The sequence below is a fragment of the Medicago truncatula genome, chromosome 4 (genome assembly GCF_003473485.1).
Source record: "Medicago truncatula cultivar Jemalong A17 chromosome 4, MtrunA17r5.0-ANR, whole genome shotgun sequence".
In the NCBI taxonomy this organism is placed as follows: Eukaryota; Viridiplantae; Streptophyta; class Magnoliopsida; order Fabales; family Fabaceae; genus Medicago; species Medicago truncatula.
Window position 1 is genome coordinate 31,062,009 of NC_053045.1, and position 24,787 is coordinate 31,086,795.

A 24,787-nucleotide genomic window follows, 5' to 3' on the forward strand; every position below is an offset into this window, starting at 1 on the left:
CAAATATTTATATTTTTAGTTTGAAACAAAATCAAAATTTCATAAAAAAAAAAAAGACATAGTTCATAATTTTTAAATTTCAACGCAGTAAACGTGCTCGTCTTTTCGCTAGTTAATATATAATAATTTTTCTCATAATTTGATAAACTTAAGATTAAAGTACAAATATTTGACAAACTACCTTTTCTGTCTCATAATAACTGTCACATAAAAAATATCAAATAATTATAATTTTCAATGTATGATAAACGCTTTTTTCTAATTATATCATAGAATCATTACCATGTGCATCACTACTATGTGCATCACTCCCAAGTTATTATGTTCACTTTACATCTATGTTAATCAAAATCAACTAATAATTAATGTGATAAATTATTCCACAAGTTCTAACTCAATTGGTAAAAATGTCAAAATTATTTGTCCGGACTAACCCGGCTACTCCACTTGTGTGTGTTTCCAATAACTATTTTGCTACTTCAATCTACCATTTTCAATGTAATCAGATCCAAGAGTAAATTCTACAACCTCAAACTCAAAACATTCAATGCAATCCTTCATGTATAATCCACATTCTTGCTGCTAATATACAACTTCAAACCCTAGATAGAATAGGCCTGGCTCCTTGTGGCAGCACCGGAGGATCCAACCTAAGAAAGAGGAGTTAGCTAAAGTCTGATGTAATGACAATATAATACGCATAAAAGTTTTATGTTGGAATTGACCCTTAATCATGAAGACTCTAATACCATGTCAAGGGCTAGCTTACACAAAGGATTAAATCTTATAGGTAAAAGGTTCATGAATGACGTACATACCTCTAACAATAATGTCACGGTTTATGTAATGAATAGATTTATGGGATTCTATTCTGAAGGAGTTTCATGATTTTAATTTGTAGGATTTTATAGAAATTATTAAGACATATAGTATAATACAAAAACCATTCACTTGTCTATGTTACATTTAGTAGTTTCATAATTTTAATTTGTAGTTTCATAGTTTTAATACAAAGACTTCAGTTTTTGGGATTGTTGATTAAATAGAGATTGTTTACTTCGCGTTGTTCATAACCATAAACTAGTGCCGGTGACATAGTTTCTATCAAGAAAATTAACCCGTCAATGGAGTTGATGCACATGGTGGAAATAGGTCATGCTGCCCAACAGGGGCCTATGTCAGGACAATGCCACTTAAAAAGCATTTTAGGTCGAACAGACTTGCTTATTTAAGTAAACCTAAATTAATTTTTATTACAATCATTATGTTAATTTGTACATTGTGTTAAATCATATAGTTACTAACCATTTTAATAGACTATCATATAGGGTCAAATTCTCTAAAAAGTAAGATTAAACCTTAAAAAATTATAACATACAAATAAATTAGAAGGGTTAATAGTGTTTTACCCCCTTGTAATATAGGTCATTTTCGGTTTTACCCCCTGTAAAATATTTTTTTTGGATTTCGTCCTTGTAATTTGAATATTTTTGGTTTTGGACCTTCATGAATTTTGACTGTACAAAATCGAAGATATAACAAGGGGGTAAACTGAAATTTGCTCAAATTAACAGGGGGTAAATCAAAATTTGCTCAAATTATAAGGGGGGTAAACCTAAATTTTCTCAAACTACAGGGGGTGAAATTTTTCATGAAGGTCCAAAACCAAAAAATCTTCGTATTACAAGGATGAAATTCAAAAAAATTATTTTACAGGGGGAAAACCAGAAATGACCTAAATTACAGGGGGTTAAAGCACTATTAACCCAAATTAGAAAGTTCATGCTATCTATTTCTATGTTTCTTAGTACTAGTTTAATTTTAATTTTTATGATTTACTTGCTAATCGGGCATACCAAACATTCAAAAATGATCAGGCCAAACCTAAAAACAAGTCTATGACAGCTAACATGCCAAGTTCATACCTATCTATGCAAAGCCTAGTTTAGCACGGCTTATTCCCACCCGTAATGATGCATGATCCAAGTTAAACAAATGGGGCTATCATGAAAATGCAATAATAACCATAACCACATAAATATATACATTGTATTTTAGTCTCACCTTTGTTTGACCTCGATCATTCCAGTGCCTATCTGAATAGGTTTACCCATGATTATGCAATCACTCACTCCTTCAATTGGGTCACCCTTCCCACGCAAGGATGCATCGAAAAGATAGTCTGTTGAACTCTCAAATGATGCAAGCATTAGTGCACTTCTGCCCATCTTTTGAATTCCATGTCTTGTCATTCCAAGGACTTGACCCTAGTTTGATAAATCGCATAAATTAGTAGAAATCTACATATTTATCACAAACACACATGGGACTTTTAATTTAAACTTTTTGGCCTTGTAGTAATTTTCAAATAACTCACCCGGACAGTCATCATATCTGCTAGAAGCATAATATGGCGTACGTCTATACTCATTCCATGCTGTTTCATTGTATACTGTATCTGATCAATGATACCATATCTGGCAGCCTCAATTCCCAGAACGTTCCTCATTTCAATGATATGATTAGTAACAGTTTTATGTCCATCAACCCCTTCAATACCCATAACCTCTTTAAGGCCCTCGCTGATGGGAAAAAATGAATACATTCAGATTAGAAAATGATTTTGACAATTAAAATTAGAATTCAGAGCGACAATAGTTTACTTTATCTTTTCATTGCTATTCCTTAAAAGCGTATACACACAACGAAGTAAAATTAGAATTCGTCCTGGTTTTCACTAAACCCAGTCCACCTTATTCTTACAACACCCGACTGTCCCCAGTCATGGTTTTCTTTGGGTACAGCATGATAATATCCTCTAAGATCATATTCCTGATTTTCATTTCACGTTAACCTGAATATGTGGTGATTTTCTTACTTCAACTAGCCACCGATCATTTTATATTTGAAAGAAAATGAAGTTCTTCATATACATTTGGTTAAAGCTTAAACAGAACCAGTGATGAAGCAACAATAATATTCCCAGTCAATATCATCCTGCATCTTAAGCACACTTCTGAATTCTTTAGGTGCAACACTCATTCCCTCAATCAAGAAAAACTAATGCAATAATATAGTCCAATAAGGTATATAAGGAAACATATTCCATAGTGAAAATTAAAATTACATAACAAAATACAGAGGATGAACTAACCCTTCCGCCAGTAATGTGTACGTCTCAGATTCTTTACCATTATCGGTTTTATTTTTTTTAATTTCTAGGACAGTTCGTTCGACAGTTTTAACTCCCTGCAAAGAAGAAAAAAGAAGTATTTTTCCATCTGAATATAAAATACAAAGCCAGACAAAACAAACACTGTATCAACTATCAAGAAAGACACACACACACATATACACATACCTTCACGACTACTGATGGAAGCAAATTTTTGAGATTATTAAGTTGAAAAAGGATTTCACTTCGGCTACACCCTTGGGGTTCCACTTGAAGCTTTTTAATATCCAAAATCTTAATATTCTGCAAAAATAAAAAAAGCTTTGAATATTAGAGGCATAAATGGAATAGAATAGAAATTCATAATTACAAGATGTACTCTTCACCTCTGGCTTCAACTTCAGTTTTCCAGTCTGCAAAATTGATTCTTTCACAATATTGGCATCTATATTCAGTCCTGCCTTTTCGATTATGCCCATGTCCAGCGAGATAAAAACTGCCGCTAATGTGTAAGAGTAAACAACTTTAATACTCTTCGCAACCTGTATAGATTGGAACAAAGTGATAGTATTTGAGATTAGATATTTCAAGAATAGACTAGAAGATGGGTGGTCTGGCAATGGGGCTTAACAGAAGGGTAGGTCAAAGCATCATTATGATAATTGGCATTCCTGCTATATTGGCACCTCAACATGCTTAATGAAAGGATGGAAACAGTAGTCTTACAGTAACACATTCATCTATTTATGATTGATAACTAATCTTTTGGTGGAAAAATAATGGTTGATAACTAAAGATACAATTCAGGTAAAAAATTGATTATAATGCTCAAGAAAATTTACCTGACAAAAAAATCCAATCAAAGAAACACAAACATAATTATAAAGAAACACTAAATAAACAAATTGGTTACTTTATTTGACGAGAATCAAGGCAATTCAAACAAAGAAGTCAAACAACAATGTTCTCAAAAAAGGAACAAGTGGAATAAGAATGATGTTGGAAAAGTATTCTAAGTAGCGAACAATTTTCTCTAGCATTTGTTTTGGGAGAAACTATGCATAAGGAAAATTCTATGTTTAGAGGCTTAACTTCGCTTGTTTCAACTCCCTACTAAGCATTTTCCCATTAGCCACTTATATTAAATTCTAAGTAGCGAACAATAAGAATGGTGTTGGAAAAGTATTCTAAGTAGCGAACAATTTTCTCTAGCATTTGTTTTGGGAGAAACTATGCATAAGGAAAATTCTATGTTTAGAGGCTTAACTTCGCTTGTTTCAACTCCCTACTAAGCATTTTCCCATTAGCCACTTATATTAAATTCAAGATCATGCTTAGAATTTAAATTGGAGTTTTCATTTATTAGATTTCAACGAAGAGAAAATAGTGCAAAATCACTAACTTACAATGACGATTATGAGTTAGGCCCAACCCAAATTCTACGATGATATCAAAATCTATCCTAGATATGTTGGGTTACCTGTTATTGGGCTAACAAGGTCATCCTCCATTCTTATGTGGCAACCTTGTTTCTTGGAGGATTATGAACAAGTGTAGTTGTTCGATCAAGCACTGAGAGAGGATTCAGAGTTATGACACAAGAAATCTATAAGCTACTGTGTATGAAAATTGTACTTGATGACTTGAAGATATAATATGAAAGCCCTATAAATTTGTTTTGACGATGTATCAGCTATCAGTATTGCTCATAATATTATTCATCATATGATAGGACAAAACACAGTGAAATGTATCAACACCTCATCAACATGTAGTTGGAAAGCAGATTGATAGTGACAACCTAGCATTATTTTGCAGATGTGTAAACAAATGGCTAACCATCATAACAATTTGGCCAACTTACTCGCAAGTTGGGAAGATAGATATTCATTCACCATCTTGAGGAAGAGTATTATACATACTATTTTCGTATTTGTAATTTTCAATCGTATATTTTGTAATGATTAGTGATTATAGTACTGAGAGCGTTAAAGCATAGTCTATATAGTAAAATTAGTGCTTTTACTCTTTACACAGTTTGAATAATAATACTTTAGAATGTTTTTCAAAATGTATTATTACTATTAGAGCTTATCCAAGATCTATTGAGCCTTCCATCATCGGGTTACTCGGATCACACTCTAGATGTCCAATTCTAGGCATGATGGGGGTTTGTTGAGCCACACGTTGAATCTGATATGGCCTGAAAGGGTACTCGTAAGTGAAAGTTCTTACAAGTTGATTTTGTGGGGTTGGTTTGCTGAACCCAAATTCCAATATGATAACAGAATTTATCACAGATCCGTTGGGCTACCAAGACCACACTACAAACCAGTAAAGGGGCAAGCGTACACTAAGGGACAAGCAAACCATACCTTATTCACAAAATTCTCCACTAATGAAAAGATTGTTGTTCTAATAGTTTGTGGATGGAATCATTCTTATAGGAGACAATGTAGTTGAGATGGAAAGATTGAAGAAACATTTGGCGACGGAATTTGATATCAGTGTTTTTTGGCATGAAGGTTTCCAGTTAAAAAATATACAATTCTCAAACAAAATACATTCTGAATCTTTAAGAGTCTGGGATGAATCGATGTAGACCAACAGACGACCATATAGATCTAAATTTGAAGCTTTGAGAAGAAGATCGTGTTCCTGTTCATATTGGTTGATACCAGAGGTTAGTTGGTAAGTTAATCTCTAGCTAATACCACCAAACATTGCATTCTCCATGAGAGTTGTAAGTTAGTTCATACACTCTCCCTAAGAGGAGCATCTTGAGGCCATTTACAGGAACAACTGAGGCAAATGTTTTTACCTTAGAAAGACCAGTGAGAAAAATATTATTGTCTTTATAGATGCCAATTGGACAGGGTCGGTCACCGACAGAAAATCCACTATTGGGTATATAATTATGTATGGAGGAATTTGGTTACTTGGAGAAGCAATAAATAAGGAGTTATTGCTGGGATTAGTGCGGATGCTGAACTCGTGGTGGTGTACAAAAATATTACATAGCATTCCCAAAACAAGAACAATATATACAACTTTTGAAAGAAAAACAAGTGAAATCTAAAAAAATGAATTAAATAATAGGGTAGATTTTTTAAGCATATAAATTAAGACATAACTGACAAATAATACGGGTATAAGCTTAGTGAGACTTTTTTGCTACAATTGCATACCTGGCCTAAATTTGTTTTTTCTATGCGGCCTTTCACTGCCCTTGCAGTTTCTGCATTATCCTCCCTCTCAAGTATTGCAGTGATGATCGGTGTCTTAATATTGCGTGCTCCATCTATTATTTCTTGAATGCGAGGAACTCCAAGAGTAACATCTAATGACAGATTAAGGAACAACATTCAAAACCAATCAATGTTTAACAGAATTTCCAAAATTCCAGCAAACATTTGGCAGAACATTAATGATCAACATAATGGACAGCATAGTCAAATAAAGGATACTCATGCTTGCAACCCCAGCAAAGTGAAAAGTTTTCAAAGTCATCTGAGTCCCAGGTTCACCAATACTTTGAGCTCCAATTGCGCCAATCGGAGTTCCAGCCTCAATTTTTTTTATACGATAACGTGATAGACAAATATCTAGAAAAACCTGAATAAAAAGAGCATACATGAGGGAGTTGTAATCAGACCAATAAAAACAAACCCATGAAACTTAAGGAAAATATGGAGGCAAACCCTAAAATTCATGTAAAAGTCATAGACCTCAAGAGTTTCCTTTTTTGTAGAGGCAAAAAATATCGTATTTATTGTGAACTAACAATTACATCAGCACACAAGAATTGACAATGACACTAACAGCTTAAAACGCAAAATAATAATTACCACCAGTTTAGCATCTCCAAAACATTTGCTAATAAAATAATGACAACAGCCCCATCTACGAGACTATACAATTAAAAAAGCACATGTTTTGCCATAGAGAAGCAAAAGAAGGAAGTTCTACTAACCTTTTGTCCACTATGTTTTGAATGAATTTTTCTATCAAAATTAAAAATTCATTACTATCATCAGTTATAATAACAGTTGCAGTTGAAATATTATACTTTCTTCAGAATTGCCTAGTTCTTGCTAGATGTCCGTCATTGAAAAACAAACAAATTAGAACTCTTTAAACTATTAAGATAGTTCATAGATTTTCTTAGAATATGGGGTTGAGCCTAACTCAACCTTACAAAACCGGTTGGCTAGGTGAGGGATCTTTTTCTTTATAAACTCCAGTCAGGCCATATCTTTAATCTATGTGGGACTTGGTTTTCCAATACACTTGTTTCTTAAAATACTTCCACAACATAGATAACACAATATCAAAAGGAAAATAACAAATATATTTAGCGTAAGCAAATTAGATTGCTATGACTTGCTTATAAAACTACAAAACTGGAATGACCAAATGGAAGCAAAAAAGAATAACCAAGGAGAAACATTAAGCCAAGACCACAAAATAAATACCTCTAGTTGTCTGCGACTGATTCCAGATATCCTCGAAATAAAGTTCTTTAGGTTCTTCAAATTATTGGAATCGTCCTCGGTGATACTTTCAGTTAATTTTGTATTTTCTCCGACAAAAGATTGTAGAGATTTTAAGAAATCAGTAGAGAAGCCCACTGCAGGCGTTATATCATTGTTTGAAGCATTCTTCTCCACTAACTTAGACATACCAACTTCTGAAAGCTTCTCATGAAGTACTTTATGCACATCTGAAGAAGATAAGATTGTATCATCTCCATCAGCTGGACATATGGCCTACAGTTCACAAACAAAGTGGAATTCAAAGAGAAATAGGAGAAATTAACAAGAACCATCTTTTTTAGAAAGTTGCAAAATCAAGAAAATCATAATGAAACTCAATAAAACAGCAAAGAAGCTTTTAAACCTTGCTTCTGAGAAATAATCGATCAAAATTTAAAGGTTTTCCATTTTTGCCTTCCATGCCTGCTGGATCCATGCCATCATCACCATAACAAAACTGAACAAGACTACAATTGGCATCTCTTACAGTGTAATCATAATGTAAAAATAAGTCTTCTAGAGCTTTCATTAATCTACGAGACATATATCCAGTGTCTGCAGTTTTGACCTGCAAAACCACAAGCAGTAAAGAAATTTATACAATGGACTCCAGTGTTTTTCGTCCCAGTAAATGATAAAAAATTAACTAAAATTCCCCACAACCCTAAGTGAACGCTCCATGTTTTTACCACTATCAGTGACATTTGCATCCATAATATTTGACTTTACCACTATCAACCACGCTTCCCTTCTCCGCCGTACCTTCTCCAGTGAAGCACATTCCTAACAACCCCCTTCAGAATCCACCGCTGAGCCCTACTGTTTTTGCTAAATTCACCTCACTCCACGCTACATCTTTTTGGCCACAAGTATAGGGTTATTGTTTCTGTTTTCTCTACAGTACATCCACCCTTCGAACAAGCTTGAAGCTCAGTAAGTTTTAGCTTGACGCTATCTTACAATCATAGATTAAGATTTTGAATCGGCAAATCATATCAATTAGCATTTATTGTATTTATTGTACATATTATAAATAGAGGTGATTATGGTCTGAATTAGACATTTCTAAACTTCTGTACTTTCATAACCACGTTAAAAACATGCACCCTAAATCCATGCTCCATTAATTATACTAAATATAAGTGAGTTGGTTTTAGTAAAAATGTACTCAATCTGTATATAAGCAAAAGGATCCAAAAAGTCAATTGTATTTGGCTCTAAATTTAGACCAAAAACATTTAATTAATGGATTCATTTTGCTTATTTTTTGTTACTGATAGTATATCTCTCACCCACACAAGCCCATCTGAGTTCATGATAAAGTCTCTCCTTAAGAGTTACCATAGCACTTACCCGTACCTATAACTTTCAACTGCACATATAATCAAAACAAATTAATGAATAAAAATATCTTATGCATAATATATTCAAAATATGAACCCTACCGCTGTATCAACGAGCCCTTCTCTCCCTCCCATTGTATGGAAGAAAAACTCAGTAGCTGACAATCCAGTGAAAAAGGAATCTTTAACAAAACCTTTAGCCTGCATCAAGAGTAATATACCAGTTTAAAACGTAGGAAACAGCAGCAAACTGTAATGCATAATGAAGGAAACAACCAAAAACAACTGTTTTTCTTAAATATATAATCTTTCATAAATAATGTTCATATTAGGTAGGATTACCCATTTGACAACAGCCCTCTCCTGTTGTTGTTTTGCTGAATAGAATTTTTTGCTAAACGGGCCATATGTATATCTATTACCAAACTCTGTTTTTTTTCTCTATTACTCCTTATAATCCCCCCATCACCACCACCCCACTAGATCTTAGGTAGGATTACCCATTTGACAACATCAGTGGCATTTGGTCAAACCATTTTTCATCACTTAATCACAACTTTCAACCAAAGATATAAAACAATGCAAAGGAAATAAGCTGCCTTTCTAGATAGATATGATGTCTAAGAAATATTTGCTGCATGTTATCCATCTATTATTTGACAAGTTACTGATGATATTGTTTTTTTTTTTTTTGTAAGGAAATGGGGTAAACTTTCTCCAACACCCTAGATAAATTAAAAAGGTGCAGATGGTACCGATGATATTATTAACATAAATGCAAAATATGGAAAAAAAGTGTAGAAATTTAAGAAAATAAGCACTAAACCGTGAGTAGGAAGGATTGGGTTTTACATGAACACTAATAATAGAGTTGTAAATCACAAGAACTAAACATACATCAGGGGTGTTCGCTTTTTTAGGGAAATGAGGAAGATTTCGATCTATGAACCCATTAGTAGCACGGCAACCTCCAACCGACTGTTGACCAACACAGGCAACCATTTGACATATATTGATAGGAGATCCTTTAGAGCCACACTGCGACATGATCAATGGACTATTCCTCCAGTGTAATGTTTCCATGCAAACCTGGGAATATAACAAATTATAAACAAGGACAATCAAAATTAAATAGTTTTTTTGCCACAGGACTCAGGGGGTTCTCAAACAAAAACAAATATTTCTATGATTTGCCACTAGCACTCGGTGGCCAACATGTCAAAATACAAAGGCAGCATACTTTATGAAGAAAAAAAAATGGATACCTTCGCTGTTGTATCACGCAAGCCATTTAATGTACTAAATATCTTAGACTCTAATGTCTGAGCAGCATCACAACCAGGTGCGAGTTTTAGCTCTCCTTTATTGAAATCTTCTATATAACCATCACACTTCTTGTAACCATCCTCAATCGTTTTTTCTTTCCCTTTGATCAATTTATCTTTCGGTTGGACGTCATCAATGCCTATCGAGAACCCATGATTACCTATCCACCGAGCACTGCATCAGAGCAAAAATGGCCGTATAAACTTGTAAATCAAGCCGTCTAATGGATTCAAAATGCAACATCAAAATGCATACACTAGCAGATAACTATCAACAGAAATTAATACTTGAATAGCACTATTTTTGGTCTCATAAGAATTCTAGATTCCCTTTGGATAAGACTAATCCTCACTTGGGAACTGATGCTACCTCTGTTCACAAGTTTTGGCATTTCAAGTCCTCAACAGCTAAGTCGAAAATTGCTCAGTTAACTGCTGTTGGGGGTATTTTGGTTATTTCTGGGTGACTGGGAGAAAAAATGGAAACTGTTAAGAGTCTCACATCGGACAGAAGATGGCCTGACAATGTGTTTATAAGTGGGGGCAATCCTCACCCCACAAGCCGGTTTTGTGGGGTTGTGTTAGGCCCAACCACGATTTCTAAGAGAAACCTAAAGAGAAATTTTCAGCTAAGTCAAGCTTGCTTCTTAGTTGAGCAACCGATGTAGGTTTTTTTTCTAAAGTTCTGGGATTTCTTTATATTTAAACAATCAGTTTGCGATTAAATCAAACATAATTACCTTAATTTAGCAAGACGGTTCATGCAAGAAGCAGCAGCATATGATTTATAGTCTCTTAGTAGCACAGAGAAAAGTCCATCCTTGTTGCCATTTCCTGAACCCATGCAAAAGAAAGCAGGTAACCAACTTAAATGCAAAAGTATGAATCCATCATGGGTAAACAGAATTTGTACAATTAAAACTATAACAACTTATTCTAACAAACTAAGCTTGCTAAACTGAAACTAACTAGACCACTGATTCATACTCATTTTCAAATGAGAATTGCAGTAAAATTAATGGTTAGTTGACATAATTTTTAAGAACTCAAAATTTTATAAATGGGAAGTATGATAATGAAACTGAAGCATTCAGCCAAAAACTTTCTACTCCAAACTCTACATTGTAGTTGATAATACTTTCCAGTGCAATGTATTGTATAGCATGCACCAGTTAAAGTATGATGCACAGTTCTCAACAAATCAACACCATTGGATGCTTACTTTTTAAAAAAAAATGCTCAAGACTGAATGACTTTTAAAACAGACAAAACTCTCTGATATTAAAAGAGAGACCCCACCCCCTCTCCTCGCCGCCACAGGTCCATGAGGAACTAGAATGGCTTTGAACACCACGCCTCCCATTTATTGTAATTTCTACTAACACAAAATCAAAAGCACCAGCTCTTGTGCTAGGGGTTTAATGGCACCACAAAATTCAATGTGACCTCCCTACTGCAGCTTATTCCTTGGTAGCTATGGACTCGCGACTTGTCTCATTTTAAGACTTGCCAATACTTGGGAGGTGCTGTGAAGAGGAAAGCATGATCGTGGTTGTTTGGTTCGGTGGGGGAGGGAAGTTTGTGGAATGTTTAGGGATAGGGGTGGAAGATGAGGTATTTTACCTTTTCACTCTAAAAAGTCCATCCTATAAGCGCCCTACTTTCCGGCTGTTAACTTCTATATAGTTTCACTTGGGGTTTATTCCACCGATAATCCTTTCCATATCAGTCTATGGAAGAGGTCGGTCAAAGAGGCAACAACCACACTCTAAATGCACAACAAACAATGTTTTGAAACACAAGTAGCCATGTGGTCATTCTCAATGGACAAATAAACAATAAAAAATACTGCAATATTTCCCATTTGACATAATTGTTGAAACTTTCACCAAACCACTCATCTGCTTACCCAAATTCACAATTTAGGGAAAGCTTAAGCGCATTTAGTAGATTGTTTCTTGACAAATATATGCATGTAATATAACTTGATCATGTATACTTAAGTTCATTGACATTTAGTCAGTCTTCTTGAAAATATAATTATGAAATGAGCAAAAGGTTAAAAGTAAATTTAGAATGACTAACCTAATGTCACCTTTCCAAGTTGTCCGGAGATTAACTCACTATTGCGAAAATAAACAAATCCATCATCCGGGCACATTGTTTTGAATTCTCTTTCCCTGTCATCAAGCTTTGAGCCGTAATTTTTCTCCATTACAGTGAGGGTCACATAGACCCTCACATTTGCGTGTGGGCGCAATAAAATGTTAAATAACTGTTTACCACTCCAGAGTTCAACTGGCTGCAAAAATATAATTGCAGACACGAATGTAAAGACCCTGACAAATATATGCATACTTTTCGTATAAATTAGCAAAACATGATTGAATCATCAGACAAATTTTCATTCATGGCGCTTATAAAATCATGGGTGAAAAACTCAACAAAGCTACTAATCTATTCTTGGCATGAAAGTCAACGCTGATTTATAGAATTGTTAGTTTATTCTTTATAACACAATCCTTTCAGGAAATTTAAAAAAAAAACAGTTGGAATTATTTAAAAGGAAGAAAGTAAAGCAAAGGAGATATTATATTCTCCTTATGGAACACATTGCCCTTAACTTCGCACTGGATACTACTGTTCTTGTTCTCATTGCTACTCTAGATCTCATTCCATGATTGTTCCAACGATTGACATATCTGATTTGCTAACCGATTGTGGTTCCAAGGTACCAACCAACCATGGTCATCAGTATCTTACAATATATAGGAGTTGTATCTCAAGTTGATACAAATTGAACCCAATTATTGGGAAAAACTCAAGTCCACATCGGATAGATAAGACCCTTGATAATAGTTTATAAAGAGGGGGCAGTCCTCACCTTATGAACCGGTTTTGTAAGGATGAGTTAGACCCTAAATTTCAACACCAATCAATACGAATCCCTAGTGTATATCTATTTTTCTGTACTTCTCTACTGTTATCTTTAGTAAAACTAAAGTTTAATTGCATTTTTGACTCCCTAGCATCGCGATTGAGCGATTTTGGCTCTTTAAGTTTTCCCCCTTTGTAGTTTGACAGTTCCCCTCCAAATTTAGGCTGACATGGCATCATTTAATGAAAAAATGCAAAAAATCAGCTCGTAGACATGAGAGCGTATGAAACCCTTAATTAGGATTTCAAGTTTTTGGGTGTTTTTTATTTTTTTATTTTATTAAATAAATAACAATGGCAATGAGAGGTGGGTGTGACATCAATAAGTGATGTTCCTTGACATAAATTTGGGGGGAAATTGGGAGGGGACTGCCAAATCAAAGGAGGAAAACATGAAGGGCCAAGATCGCTCCAAAAATAATGACGAGCCAAAATCGCACAATCGCGATCCTTGGGGAGCAAAAGTGATTATTTTTTTATTTTATTTTTTTTGTATTTTGCTATTTTTTTAGTGTCTATGTATCCTATTGGAATTTAAGTAGTTTGTACGTTGTTTTTAGTCTTTACAGCAGAAGCTATTGCTATCCGCGATTAACAACATAGCTAAGAAGCAATTGTCAAGATTCAAATGTGTAGAATTGGAAATCATATGACATACTTATGAACGCATGGTCTAAAATTTAAAGTACACAATCAAGGTGATATTTGAATTATTCAAAAGTTCTAAAATAGAACAACCAAAGACATTTTCACCCATATTGATGAAACCAGCTACGTGACCAAATAATATTATGATATCCTATCATGAGTAAAGTCTAGATATTATGTTGCATTGGGGATCTCCCATGGTTTTGAAGATCCTCAACGCAAAATCAATATCCAAGTATTTAACTATCCTCCACATGGTCTACTCTCCTTACCAATACTTAAATAGGTAGTTGATAGAGACATGGGTATTTTGCGCTACTAAAGTTCCATATTGAGTAGAATGGAATGCTTGGTGGAGTATTTAAGTGGTTTGGGTCTTCCCCCTTGATAGCTAGCTTTTATGGGAGCTTTTATGGGAGGGTTCTCCGTATACTTTTGTTAGAAATTCCGCCTTTATTGTGGTCTGCCCCTAGTCGCCTTAATTGCGGCCTTTAGTTTGCCTTCATTGCAGCTTCCAACACCTTCGTTGTGCTGGCTTTGAGGGGGTGGATTTAGTCCCACGTCGGATAGATAGGACTCTTGAGAAGAGTTTATAAAGAGGAGGCACTCCTCACCTTACAAGCCGGTTTTGTGGGGTTGTGTTAGGCCCCAAATTTCAACAACTTTGATACTTATGAGTAGTATCCACATAAATTATTCATGAGTAGTCTCCACATATCAACAATTGCTATTGGTCAAATTTTCATACGACAGAAAGTTATTAAAAAAAGTACCATATTTATAATCTGAGATTCTCACCTTAATAATTGCAGGAGTTGGCAAATCAACAGGATCCATGCCGTCCCCCATGTATGAGCAAATAAGTGAAAATGTGGAACGGTCATAAAAAGTATCTTTCCTAGTTATGAGAAAGGAAGAGGTTAAAAAGTCTTGCGTAGAGGCAACTAGAATTTCCCCGTTTTTTGGTGTGCACAAATTGTTTTGCACCTGAAAATAAGCAAAATGTCAGTAAGGTCTACTTGAAATTTACAAATAACCGAATGCGGCGTCTTCAGATATCTACAATTATTGACCATCAAAATCTTTATTGAACAAATAACAGAATATATAAAGGTGTAAACAATATTTAACAGAATTCTTCTAACCATAGTACATCTTGGGGTTTGCTTATTTTATTTAAAGAAACTTTCAATAAAAAAGTTGGAAAGGAAGCATTTAGCTGAAAAGGTTATTTTGTATAAGCAAAATCAAATGGAATTGTAGTTGGACCTATAAGCATATGGATAATGAAAGTGTTGTTCAATAAAAGAATTATGCAGTAAAAATTGAACCTATAAACATTAAAAATAGTCAAGTTCCAATCCAATATAACACGGGAAAAATTGATCCGTTGACTTTACCGTCATCAACAAAAGAGCCTCTGTTCGAGCTTCCTCAGTCTGTGGAACATGTATGTTCATCTCATCACCATCAAAATCGGCATTATATGGATTACATACGGATTCATTAAATCTCAAAGTTCTCCAAGGCATAACCCTTGCCTGCATGTGCAAAAAGATATTATCGCAATGCTATGCAAATTAGATTTTATTCTACATTAATTTTTTGATAAATTACCCTATGACACATCATAGACATCCGATGCAAGCTTGGTTGCCTGTTGAAAAGAACAACGTCTCCATCTTCTATATGGCGTTCAACAATATCACCAAATTTCAGTTCATCAGCACGGCGCGTCCTAGTCAAAATTTTCAAATTCCTGCAAAAAACAATTGGCTATAAATAAAAGATAATTTGGCAAAAAAGATAAATTTGGCTTGACATAAGCATATAGGGAAAAATGGAACAGCACAAACCATGAGTTACCCCCAGCCTCTTTAACCATCCTTGCACCAGGATACTTATCAGGACCATTTCTCACACATTGTCTCAACTTTTCTATGTTGTGATGTGTAACACGCTCAGGATAAGTCAAAATGCGAGCCATATGGATGGGTATTGCAACCTACAGAAAAAAAAGTTAGAAGGCATAAACATGAACGTTGAAAGAGAGAAGGAACTTTCTTGTATCATTGTTTTCATGGGAACTATAGTATTTTCAATGAGCATAGCTTTGTTTTTATGTGTTATAAATATTTGTATTCTATTAGTTATAGGCTTGTCACTTGTGCTTCATTTAAAGGACAGAAATTACATCTGGCAAAATTTAAATGTCTAACCTCGGTAATCTTTAGATTAGGATCGGGTGAAATAACTGTCCTGCCAGTATACTCAACACGTTTTCCAGACAGATTGCTACGGAAACGACCCTGCTTCCCTTTAATGCGCTGAATAAAACCAGTTAAAGGCTTGCTCATTTGCAGATTGTATGGTCCACCTTTAACATCACTATTTATGTATTGAGCAACCTCGAATTGAAGCATAAGATAAGCGTCCTAGACCAAAACAATCAATACAAAAGAAACAGAACAAATTACATCGTAGAAAACGAGAGAAGAAAAAAACCAAGAGAGCAGATAAATGAATAGCTCCAACCAAACAGAAAAACCAATGTCTAGAGTGTATACATTTCAATTCAATATTACAACAGGAATAAATTATATAGTTCAGTATTATGAGTTTTAACAACAGTGACAATCAAAGCCTTTTACTGCTGGATGGGGTCAGCAACAAGAATCAAAGATTGTGTAGCAAAGGGTTCAAAAAAAAGGTTTCGCATTATCAATAGCGGATGCATTATAAAGAATCAAAGATCACCTTTACAATTTTTTATCGCTTACAATGTCCTACTATACCTGATATTTTTGTGTCTCAACTGATTCTTGTTGCATGATAGCATTTGCCTGGATTATTTTCTTTAGCTTCTCGGTTATGTCATTTTCATTACTGCCACAAATCAGGGATAAATCATAAGCATCAATAATATTATTTTAAAATAAAAAATAAATTAAGCAGCGAAAACAGAACAGATATCAGATTTAGAATCATCCAAGCCATCAAATCATTTTCTCGTACAACTCCTTGGCACAAATGGACCCTCCATTATCGTTCCTATTGAAACTATTGCAAAATTTTCCTTCCCTGCTTGTAAATTCTGAGATTGAATCATAACTAACTTTGTGATAGAGAACATTTTGATTACATTGATACTCAATTAAAGAGGATTACATCCTATATAGACTTGCTAATCCTGCACACCTGTGCAGGTTAGCAGTAACTGATTCTAATCATGTGCACAGGTTAGTGTGATGATGATATTATTGACATAGACCAAGAGATACACCCGCTTGCTTTTGCTTAGCATAAGTGAAGAGGGAAGGATCATATTTGCTAGCATGGAAGCCAAACTAAACTAGAGTCGTGCTTAAACGATTGAACCACTGTCTAGGAGCTTGCTTGAGGCCATAGACAAAAACAAAATTTTAAGTAGGATCGGTACGCCTATGAATGATCGTAACATGTGGATCATAAGATCCTACCAAAGGGCAAACTTGCGATTTCATACATACATGAGGACACGGGAAGACATGAAATTTTGCATACCCATGCTACTGATTGATCGAATGTTGGAGGATTCTGAGAGCAACAGTTCCTCCAGCGCAAATATTCGCACGAGGCTGCAGCTTTCATCATTTCATGATGCCTGCAAATCAGCGCCTGCTAATAGTGGTGGAATTTTCAGAGTTATCGGACGAGTAGCGGTTAGAGGAGCAGTTGGGGGCATCTGTATCTACATCAATTCCTGCCTCAGCATCACTCTCAACAGATAATTATGAAACAAATCCTAATTCTTCCCAATTAATCAAGGAAGCAGCATCCAATTCCAATGGGATGAACAGCTCCAGAAAAGTAGATAAAGCCTTGATTTGTAGAGCAGTGGTGTTTGTAAGGATGAGTTAGGCCCAACATAAAAAACTAATATGGTATTAGAGCGTATCCTAGATATATTGCTAGGCTTCCCACATCGTCCACGCTTCAGGCCCATTGGGCCCAAGTGTGAGGGAGTGTATTGGAAATTCCGCCTCATTGTGGTCCACCCCTAGCCGCCTAATTGCACCATCTGGGTTGCTTTCATTGCAACCTTCAACACATTCATTGTGTAGAGTTTGAAGGTGTGGATTTAGTCCCACATTGCTTAGAGATATGGCCATTTAGAGTGTTTATAAAGTTTGGGCAGCCCTCATCTTATAAGCCGATTTTATAAGGATGAGTTAGGCCCAATATAAAAAACTAATAGATGGTATGGCTGATTGGCACATTACTGATTGTTTCCTTTGTAGACTTGGTTGTTTTATGTTAAAGTTTAGAAGGTACATGATTTGTATCCGTAGCTCCTATGTCAACTTGATAGTGACTAGAAATAATATGAAAATAAGGATTGAGCTCAAAGAGGTTCACAAGGAATAGATACTTAATAAATAAAACGCATCCTAAACTGAGGAAATGCAACAAAAGCAGCAATGAGATGTAATTATTAGAGCTCATAAACCGGCTATACCCCCCTACCTGAGCTAAGCATTTCAAACTGTTGATAAATTGCTAATAATGGCTTAGAACTAGTAGTTCATTATCAAATGGATTTTTCTACTACAATACTCTATCAGACAGTTATCAATGCTTATCAATATGATGCTATCTAATGGAGTACTGTAGGTACACATAACAAAGACATTGTTGAGCAAAAGATGGTTTTTCACATACGAGAGGATTGGGAAGCGATTCTCTCCAAAATTTGGTTATTTGTCTCTCCTATTTACCATCCCTGGGTCCTTGTTCATATTACTTCCTTTCATTTCATTATACAATTGTCCTCTCAGATATCATGTTGCATGTGTTCATATTTTGTTACACTCTTCCACAACTATATCCTCCTTACGCCTAGCAGCATTCATATTTTCCACGCATACCCCGTGACACCAAAATCTAGTCCCCTCGCTCACCATCTTTTCTTCGATAATATGTTTGTAAAAGACCCAACAGAAATCAAATCAGATAAAGGGCAGGAAATACAAAAATACATCCAAATTGGCATTTACCTCTGTCCATCCATCATGACTGAAGGTCGAATAACTATAGGTGGCACAGCAATGTTTGTTATGATGAGATTCTCTGGTTTTTCAGCAATATAAAGTAATGTACAGTCCTACAACAAAGAGTAACAAAATTGATCAGCTTGAGGGGAACCCTGCTTGGCATTGGTAATAAACCCAACAATCCTTCCTCAAAATGAAAGAGAGAAGGAAAAGCAACCCAAAAACATCTAAATTAGTATAAAAGTCTACCTTGCCATGCATCTTTTTAAACAATTCAAGAACCACGGCAGGGTAAAGCGTTCGAGAAGTCAAGTCGTTGCATGCCCTATAATTGTTTATATGAGGAAGAGCTGATTGGAGCTCTGCAACGTCATCATTGTTAGCCTTTGAGCAGTCATGAAGAATGCTCAGGGTAGCCCTCTGTTGCTTTACTGAACCTGTATTACAATATTCATCACCAAAATGAGCATACAGATACAAAAAAACAAATGCATACCTCAACATTAATTAAGCAATCTTCACTCCTATGATGACTATGAAGTAGGACCCATTTGTACAAGTTCTATGATAAATGACTTTATAACACAATTTTTAAAAAACACATGTTTATATAGGGGGAAAATAGAGAAAGCTTACTTACTACCATGGAAGCCTAATAGAAAAAAATTGTTCAGCCTCAAGAAATGCATTCCCTACTATGGAAGCTCACTACATGTTGAGCCCCTGTTAGCTACTCCCTCCGTCCCAAATTAAGTGAGCCATTTGCTCATTTCACACATATTAAGAAAAATGTATAAGTGAAGAAGAGAGAAAAATGGTTTTAAGTGCTCGTTTGTCAAGTATTGGTGCATTCTCCATTATCATAAATGCAAAGTGGAATATATTGAATTGAGAGTGATGAAAGTAATATTAATTAGAGTTATAATTGGAAAAAAGTAATTAATATTGCATTGAAAAGTCCTTTTCAAAAAAAATATTGCATTGAAAAGTGAAATGAGTCAGTTATTTTAGGACAATATTTTTTTACAAAAGGGTTACTTATTATGGGACGGAGGGAGCACTTAGCTTATAGCATCATGTAGACTGATATCCAAGCTAACATCAGCAATAGAGTTTTTCCAAATATCTGATCCCAAAATTATTGAGGCAAGCATGATCATAACTTTTACATGCCAGTTGATATCTTATGTCATAAAAGGTTATTCACATCTTCATAAGATGTTAGGGATCCGAATTGATGAAAGAACAATGTAATTGAATTGAATGAACAAAAATAAGGGAGAGGTATCTCCTCCAAAGATTTCCGGACGGATTAATCTTTTCACAAAACTACTGTCAAATGTACAGAATGAGTTCCCTAAACTGATATTCCCTTATTTATGATGGAATCGGCACCAAAAAAGTGGAAGCAAGTATTTTACTATTGAATAAGGAAATTATGTCACCAAAATACTACCTTCGTAAAGAAATTACAATGTTGAACTCATTAGAATAAAGCATGAAACATACCATTGATATATCCACATCTTGGGCACTCTTTTTTAGCAGATTTGAAATTTTTCATTATATCATCAAACACAGCCATCTTCTGCAACCCATCCAATTTGGGATTGTTCATTTTCTCAAAATACTTTTCACGCTTGATGTGATCTTTATCAAGGAGAATACGAGCACAATTCTGGATAAAACATCAAACATTGTCATATAGTTCAAGCAGGGTACTGAGAAACCCAAATTTAAGACAACGACATACTGAAACCTATGAAGCATGTATACATAATTTTGTATTACACAAGTAGCATGAAAAATAAAAAATCCATGGGCAAAATAGAATTTCCACTAGTAATGAGTATGAAATATACGTAAATGGATTTTTATGCATTGCAACAAACTTTGAATGAATTATAACCTTTTTTTTTTTCCTTTTGTCTAAGTACTGCATAATATATGTCTATAAACACTAAATTTTTCAGAGAAAATAACACTCATGTTTAGTCACACGGTTTTTTTTTGTAAGTTGATGAAAGCAAACAACTACCAAGCCTTATCCCACTAAATGGGGTTGGCTACATGGATTAAATTACGTTATAATGTTCTATCATAACCCATATTTGGAACCAACTCATTTACTATATTTGGATCCCACTAAGTTGATGAAAGCAACAGACCAAAAAAAAGCATAAACTATACAAAGCTGAAATTGGAACCAAGATAGCAATATCAACATTCTTATAAATTTGAGCTCTTTTCCTGATGCAAATGGAGATTCAATCTCAAACCTCGAACAAGGAAAATTTTCCCCTTATCACCAAGTGAGTGACCACCAAACCAGAGGTCTAATGGTGCTTTGAGTTAGAGTTCTTACAGCAGGAAACTTAACAGTTCTTCAAAAGACTGACTCCTAATACTAAACATACAGAAATAGTGTCATCCATATATACATGTTATGTAAGTAGACAGAAGTTATAAATAAATTTGATAGAAAAGACGTAAAACAAGAAAATCATTGTGTTGATGATAATAAAGGAAAAATCAAAATCCAGAGAGAGTGAGTGAGAGTAAATAAGGATCATCTGAAGATATGGATACCTTACAAATGCACTTCAGTATTTTTACAATTGTACTTAAGAATCCGACATTGAAAACAGGTTGGGCAAGTGGTAAGTATCCGTAGTGCCCTTGACAATCAGTAAAATTCCCGTGGCATGTTGCACAGGAAGGACTACTCTTATTAGCAGGGCCCTGAATTGCATGAAAACAATGTTCATTATTATAACATTCTATTCTGTGCAGGAAAAGACATGTGCATTATAAAAGGAGAATACACGATCAAACAGATGGAAAGTCAAAATAATGTATTTATCAACCTAACTTCTTCAGTAAATGGAAAAATAACAAAAATCCAAAATAACAAAAATCCATACAAGTTCCAAATGAATATGTTATTAATCATTAATTAGGTAACAGTCCAAAAATTTAAAGAACGCCAAATATGTCACATATTGAGCATCCATGGACACTAAATGTCACTATTGGCAAAAGCCAATCTAACCGTTGAATTAGAACCATTAAACAAGTAAATCTAACAAATCAAACCTTGAGACGTAGTTCGATTGGTTTATTTGAGCTTATTTACTACATACTCCCTCCGGTTTCGAATATAATAAAGAAAAAAATTATTCTTTGGTTCTAAATATAAGCAATTTTCAACAAATTTCACCATATTAAATTATATTTTTCCACCTAAAAAGAATATTATATTTTTCAATAATACCCTCATTTAATTTAAGTTGTACTAAGATATTTCCAACAACATCATTTCCTGGGTATATTGAATTAAAACAATGTGTGCATCTGAAGATGCACCGATCACTTCTTGTGCTTATGTGGAAACCCATCTTCACTTCCTTGTAGCATTAAAAACCCATTTTTCATCTTGAATAGTGAGCTACTTTACTAATTGTAAACACTATTAGTGAGGATGTTAAAGACTTTTAGTGAATGCAATAAATATTAATAATCTAGTACTTTTTAGAATTTTCGAGTTGTAACATCACATAAGAAAGGCAAGTATAGTCTGTGAGTATAACTTAGTAGGTAGTGACATTATAATATGCGGGTGTCGGGATTTCCTACGTATTCACTCAAGAGTGAAATTCAAGCCACTAGACAATTTGAACAAAAAAAAAAAAGGAAAGCATAGATTTGGAAGTGTAGTAAACTCATTTTTTTTATTATTTTAATAACAAAATAAATGAATATATCTGAATTTTTAATTTGTGTCGCACTTTTTTTTTTTTGCTTATATATAGAACCGAAGGGAGTGAATACTTGTGAGACTCGTTTCCATAGCTTGTGGAAAAAGCTTGGTATTACTTTTGTACTTTGTTCTAAAAGAGCTTGGCGGCAAAACTCACACGGTGTTAAAAAAGAGAAAAATGCAATTTGAACCCACCCCTCTAAATATGAAATGTTGTTGCAGATTCTTATCATCGGAGTTGTTCTTACAAAACAAATTGTTTAACTTCATTTCATATTTTATTAGCTTATACATAAACACTTATATGATAAACATCAACGATAATTGAAGAAATAGACAGTACCAGACGAGGATCCAACACGCCGCCTTCAACGGCCTTTTTAAATGCATCATAGTAACGATCTTGCCACACTTGAGCTTCGCCAATTTTGGTGATATCTTTATCCGATAGCGTCGAATATGAAATTCCCGCGCTGAAAATAAACAATCAATCAAAAAACGAAATTAATAAAGTTTAATTAGTGAAAACTAACAAAGCTTAATCAACAAAAAAACGAAATCAAAGATTAACAACGGTTAATTAGTTGGTTACATTTTGCGAGGTTCTGCTTTCTCGATGTAAGGATCCTTCGTGAAGATTATGCCGTTGGTTTTGGACATATTCATCTCTTGTGAATGGAGATAGGGTTTCACGACGACGGTGGTTACGGCGGAGATCGACGACGGCGCTGTGAATAGTGATTGTGACAAGGGAGGGTTTCAGGGTTTATGCAATTGTGTGTGTTGCAGTGAGAGTATAGATTATTAACTGAACGTATTGAAACCAATAAGAAGCCGAAGTCCAGTTGGTTAGTGCGTGCGAGTTTTCACCAAGAGGTCTTTGGTTCAACTCTTATAACTGCCGTTTTTCTTTTCTCTTTTTTTTACATTTTTTTTTTTATAATTTATGAAATAAGTAGTGTATCAAAATTATATAATGTTTTTTATAAGTGTAAAATGATTTTAATATATTCTATGAAAAAAATAATGAATTTAATATATGCATTTGTATCTTTTACATCGAAAGGAAATGAAAGAAATCTGAGAAACTTTGCAGGGAGTACTAATCACAATGGCGTAGAAATAACGTGAAAGACGGACTTTAGAAGAGGAGTATTTATGATACTAACGAAAATGAGCCTTCATGACCAAGATTTACAAGGTTATCAACGCAACTAATAGCTTCTTGATAAATTTGATGAACTAAGAGGTATCATGAAAAATTTTGTTGAATAAAGTATCACACAGAAGTCGAAGGGATTCATTGTAAATAGATTGACCTTGTAGGTGGTTCTAAATCGCGGTGTTCGGCTTTGATGCTCATTTGGCTTGCGTGCTTGTGGATACATGGAAAGAAAGGAATAACATGTTTTTTTACTGATAAAGCTTGCTCAAATTCTAAATTGCTGGATCATGTCAAGCTTATAGGTTACTATTTATCTTTCTCCTATCATAATCCTCTTGTGTGTTTAGGCTTTGGTTGATCACCATTTTTCCTATTGTTCGGCTATGTTATTTTTAGTGCTTTTGTAATGACTTTATAACTTTTTTGCATTGTACCCTGATACGCTTTGTGTCGAGTATAATGTGTATGGTAATAAAATATTTCATTTTAGCGTTTTCAGAAAAAAGATTGTTATATAGATTTTTTTTACTCAAACATTGTTATATAGATTGTTCTTTATACATACGGTTCATAATTACATCTCTAGAATACATTTATATGACCCTAACCCATTAATAATTCGCATGATCTTTTAAACAAAATTAATAATTCCCATGATTTTTTTTAATGAATATTTTGCGTGAGATTTTGGGCTCTGGCAATAGTATTGTATATAAAAAAAATATACTAACTGAGATATTAATATTATACATTGAACATACAATTAATTTTTTTTAGGGGAGTCAAATATTTATATCAAGGTATTTTTTTTAAAGAATATATATCAAGGCATTATATCAAGGTTATTACTTGCTAACGTTTCTTTG

At 34.4% G+C, this 24,787-nt stretch overlaps 1 protein-coding gene across 1 annotated transcript; it reads right to left on the reverse strand.

The window, feature by feature from the left end:
* Positions 1–319: 319 nt before the first annotated feature.
* Positions 320–23,565, reverse strand: LOC11410173 (DNA-directed RNA polymerase III subunit 1). The gene is made up of 27 exons (XM_024780620.2): positions 23,349–23,565; positions 23,100–23,229; positions 21,586–21,738; positions 20,506–20,674; positions 19,246–19,433; positions 19,000–19,106; positions 16,759–16,849; positions 16,183–16,398; positions 15,820–15,968; positions 15,581–15,722; positions 15,364–15,504; positions 14,762–14,950; positions 12,464–12,680; positions 11,119–11,212; positions 10,319–10,553; positions 9,951–10,142; positions 9,156–9,254; positions 8,075–8,278; positions 7,651–7,944; positions 6,643–6,790; positions 6,364–6,515; positions 3,562–3,717; positions 3,362–3,478; positions 3,155–3,249; positions 2,378–2,582; positions 2,065–2,267; positions 320–650 (listed from the first exon to the last, which is right to left on the reverse strand). The coding sequence occupies exons 1-27, from the start codon at positions 23,420–23,422 to the stop codon at positions 596–598; spliced, it is 4,215 nt and encodes a 1,404-aa protein (XP_024636388.2). The 5' UTR covers positions 23,423–23,565; the 3' UTR covers positions 320–595.
* Between the last annotated feature and the right edge of the window lie 1,222 nt (positions 23,566–24,787).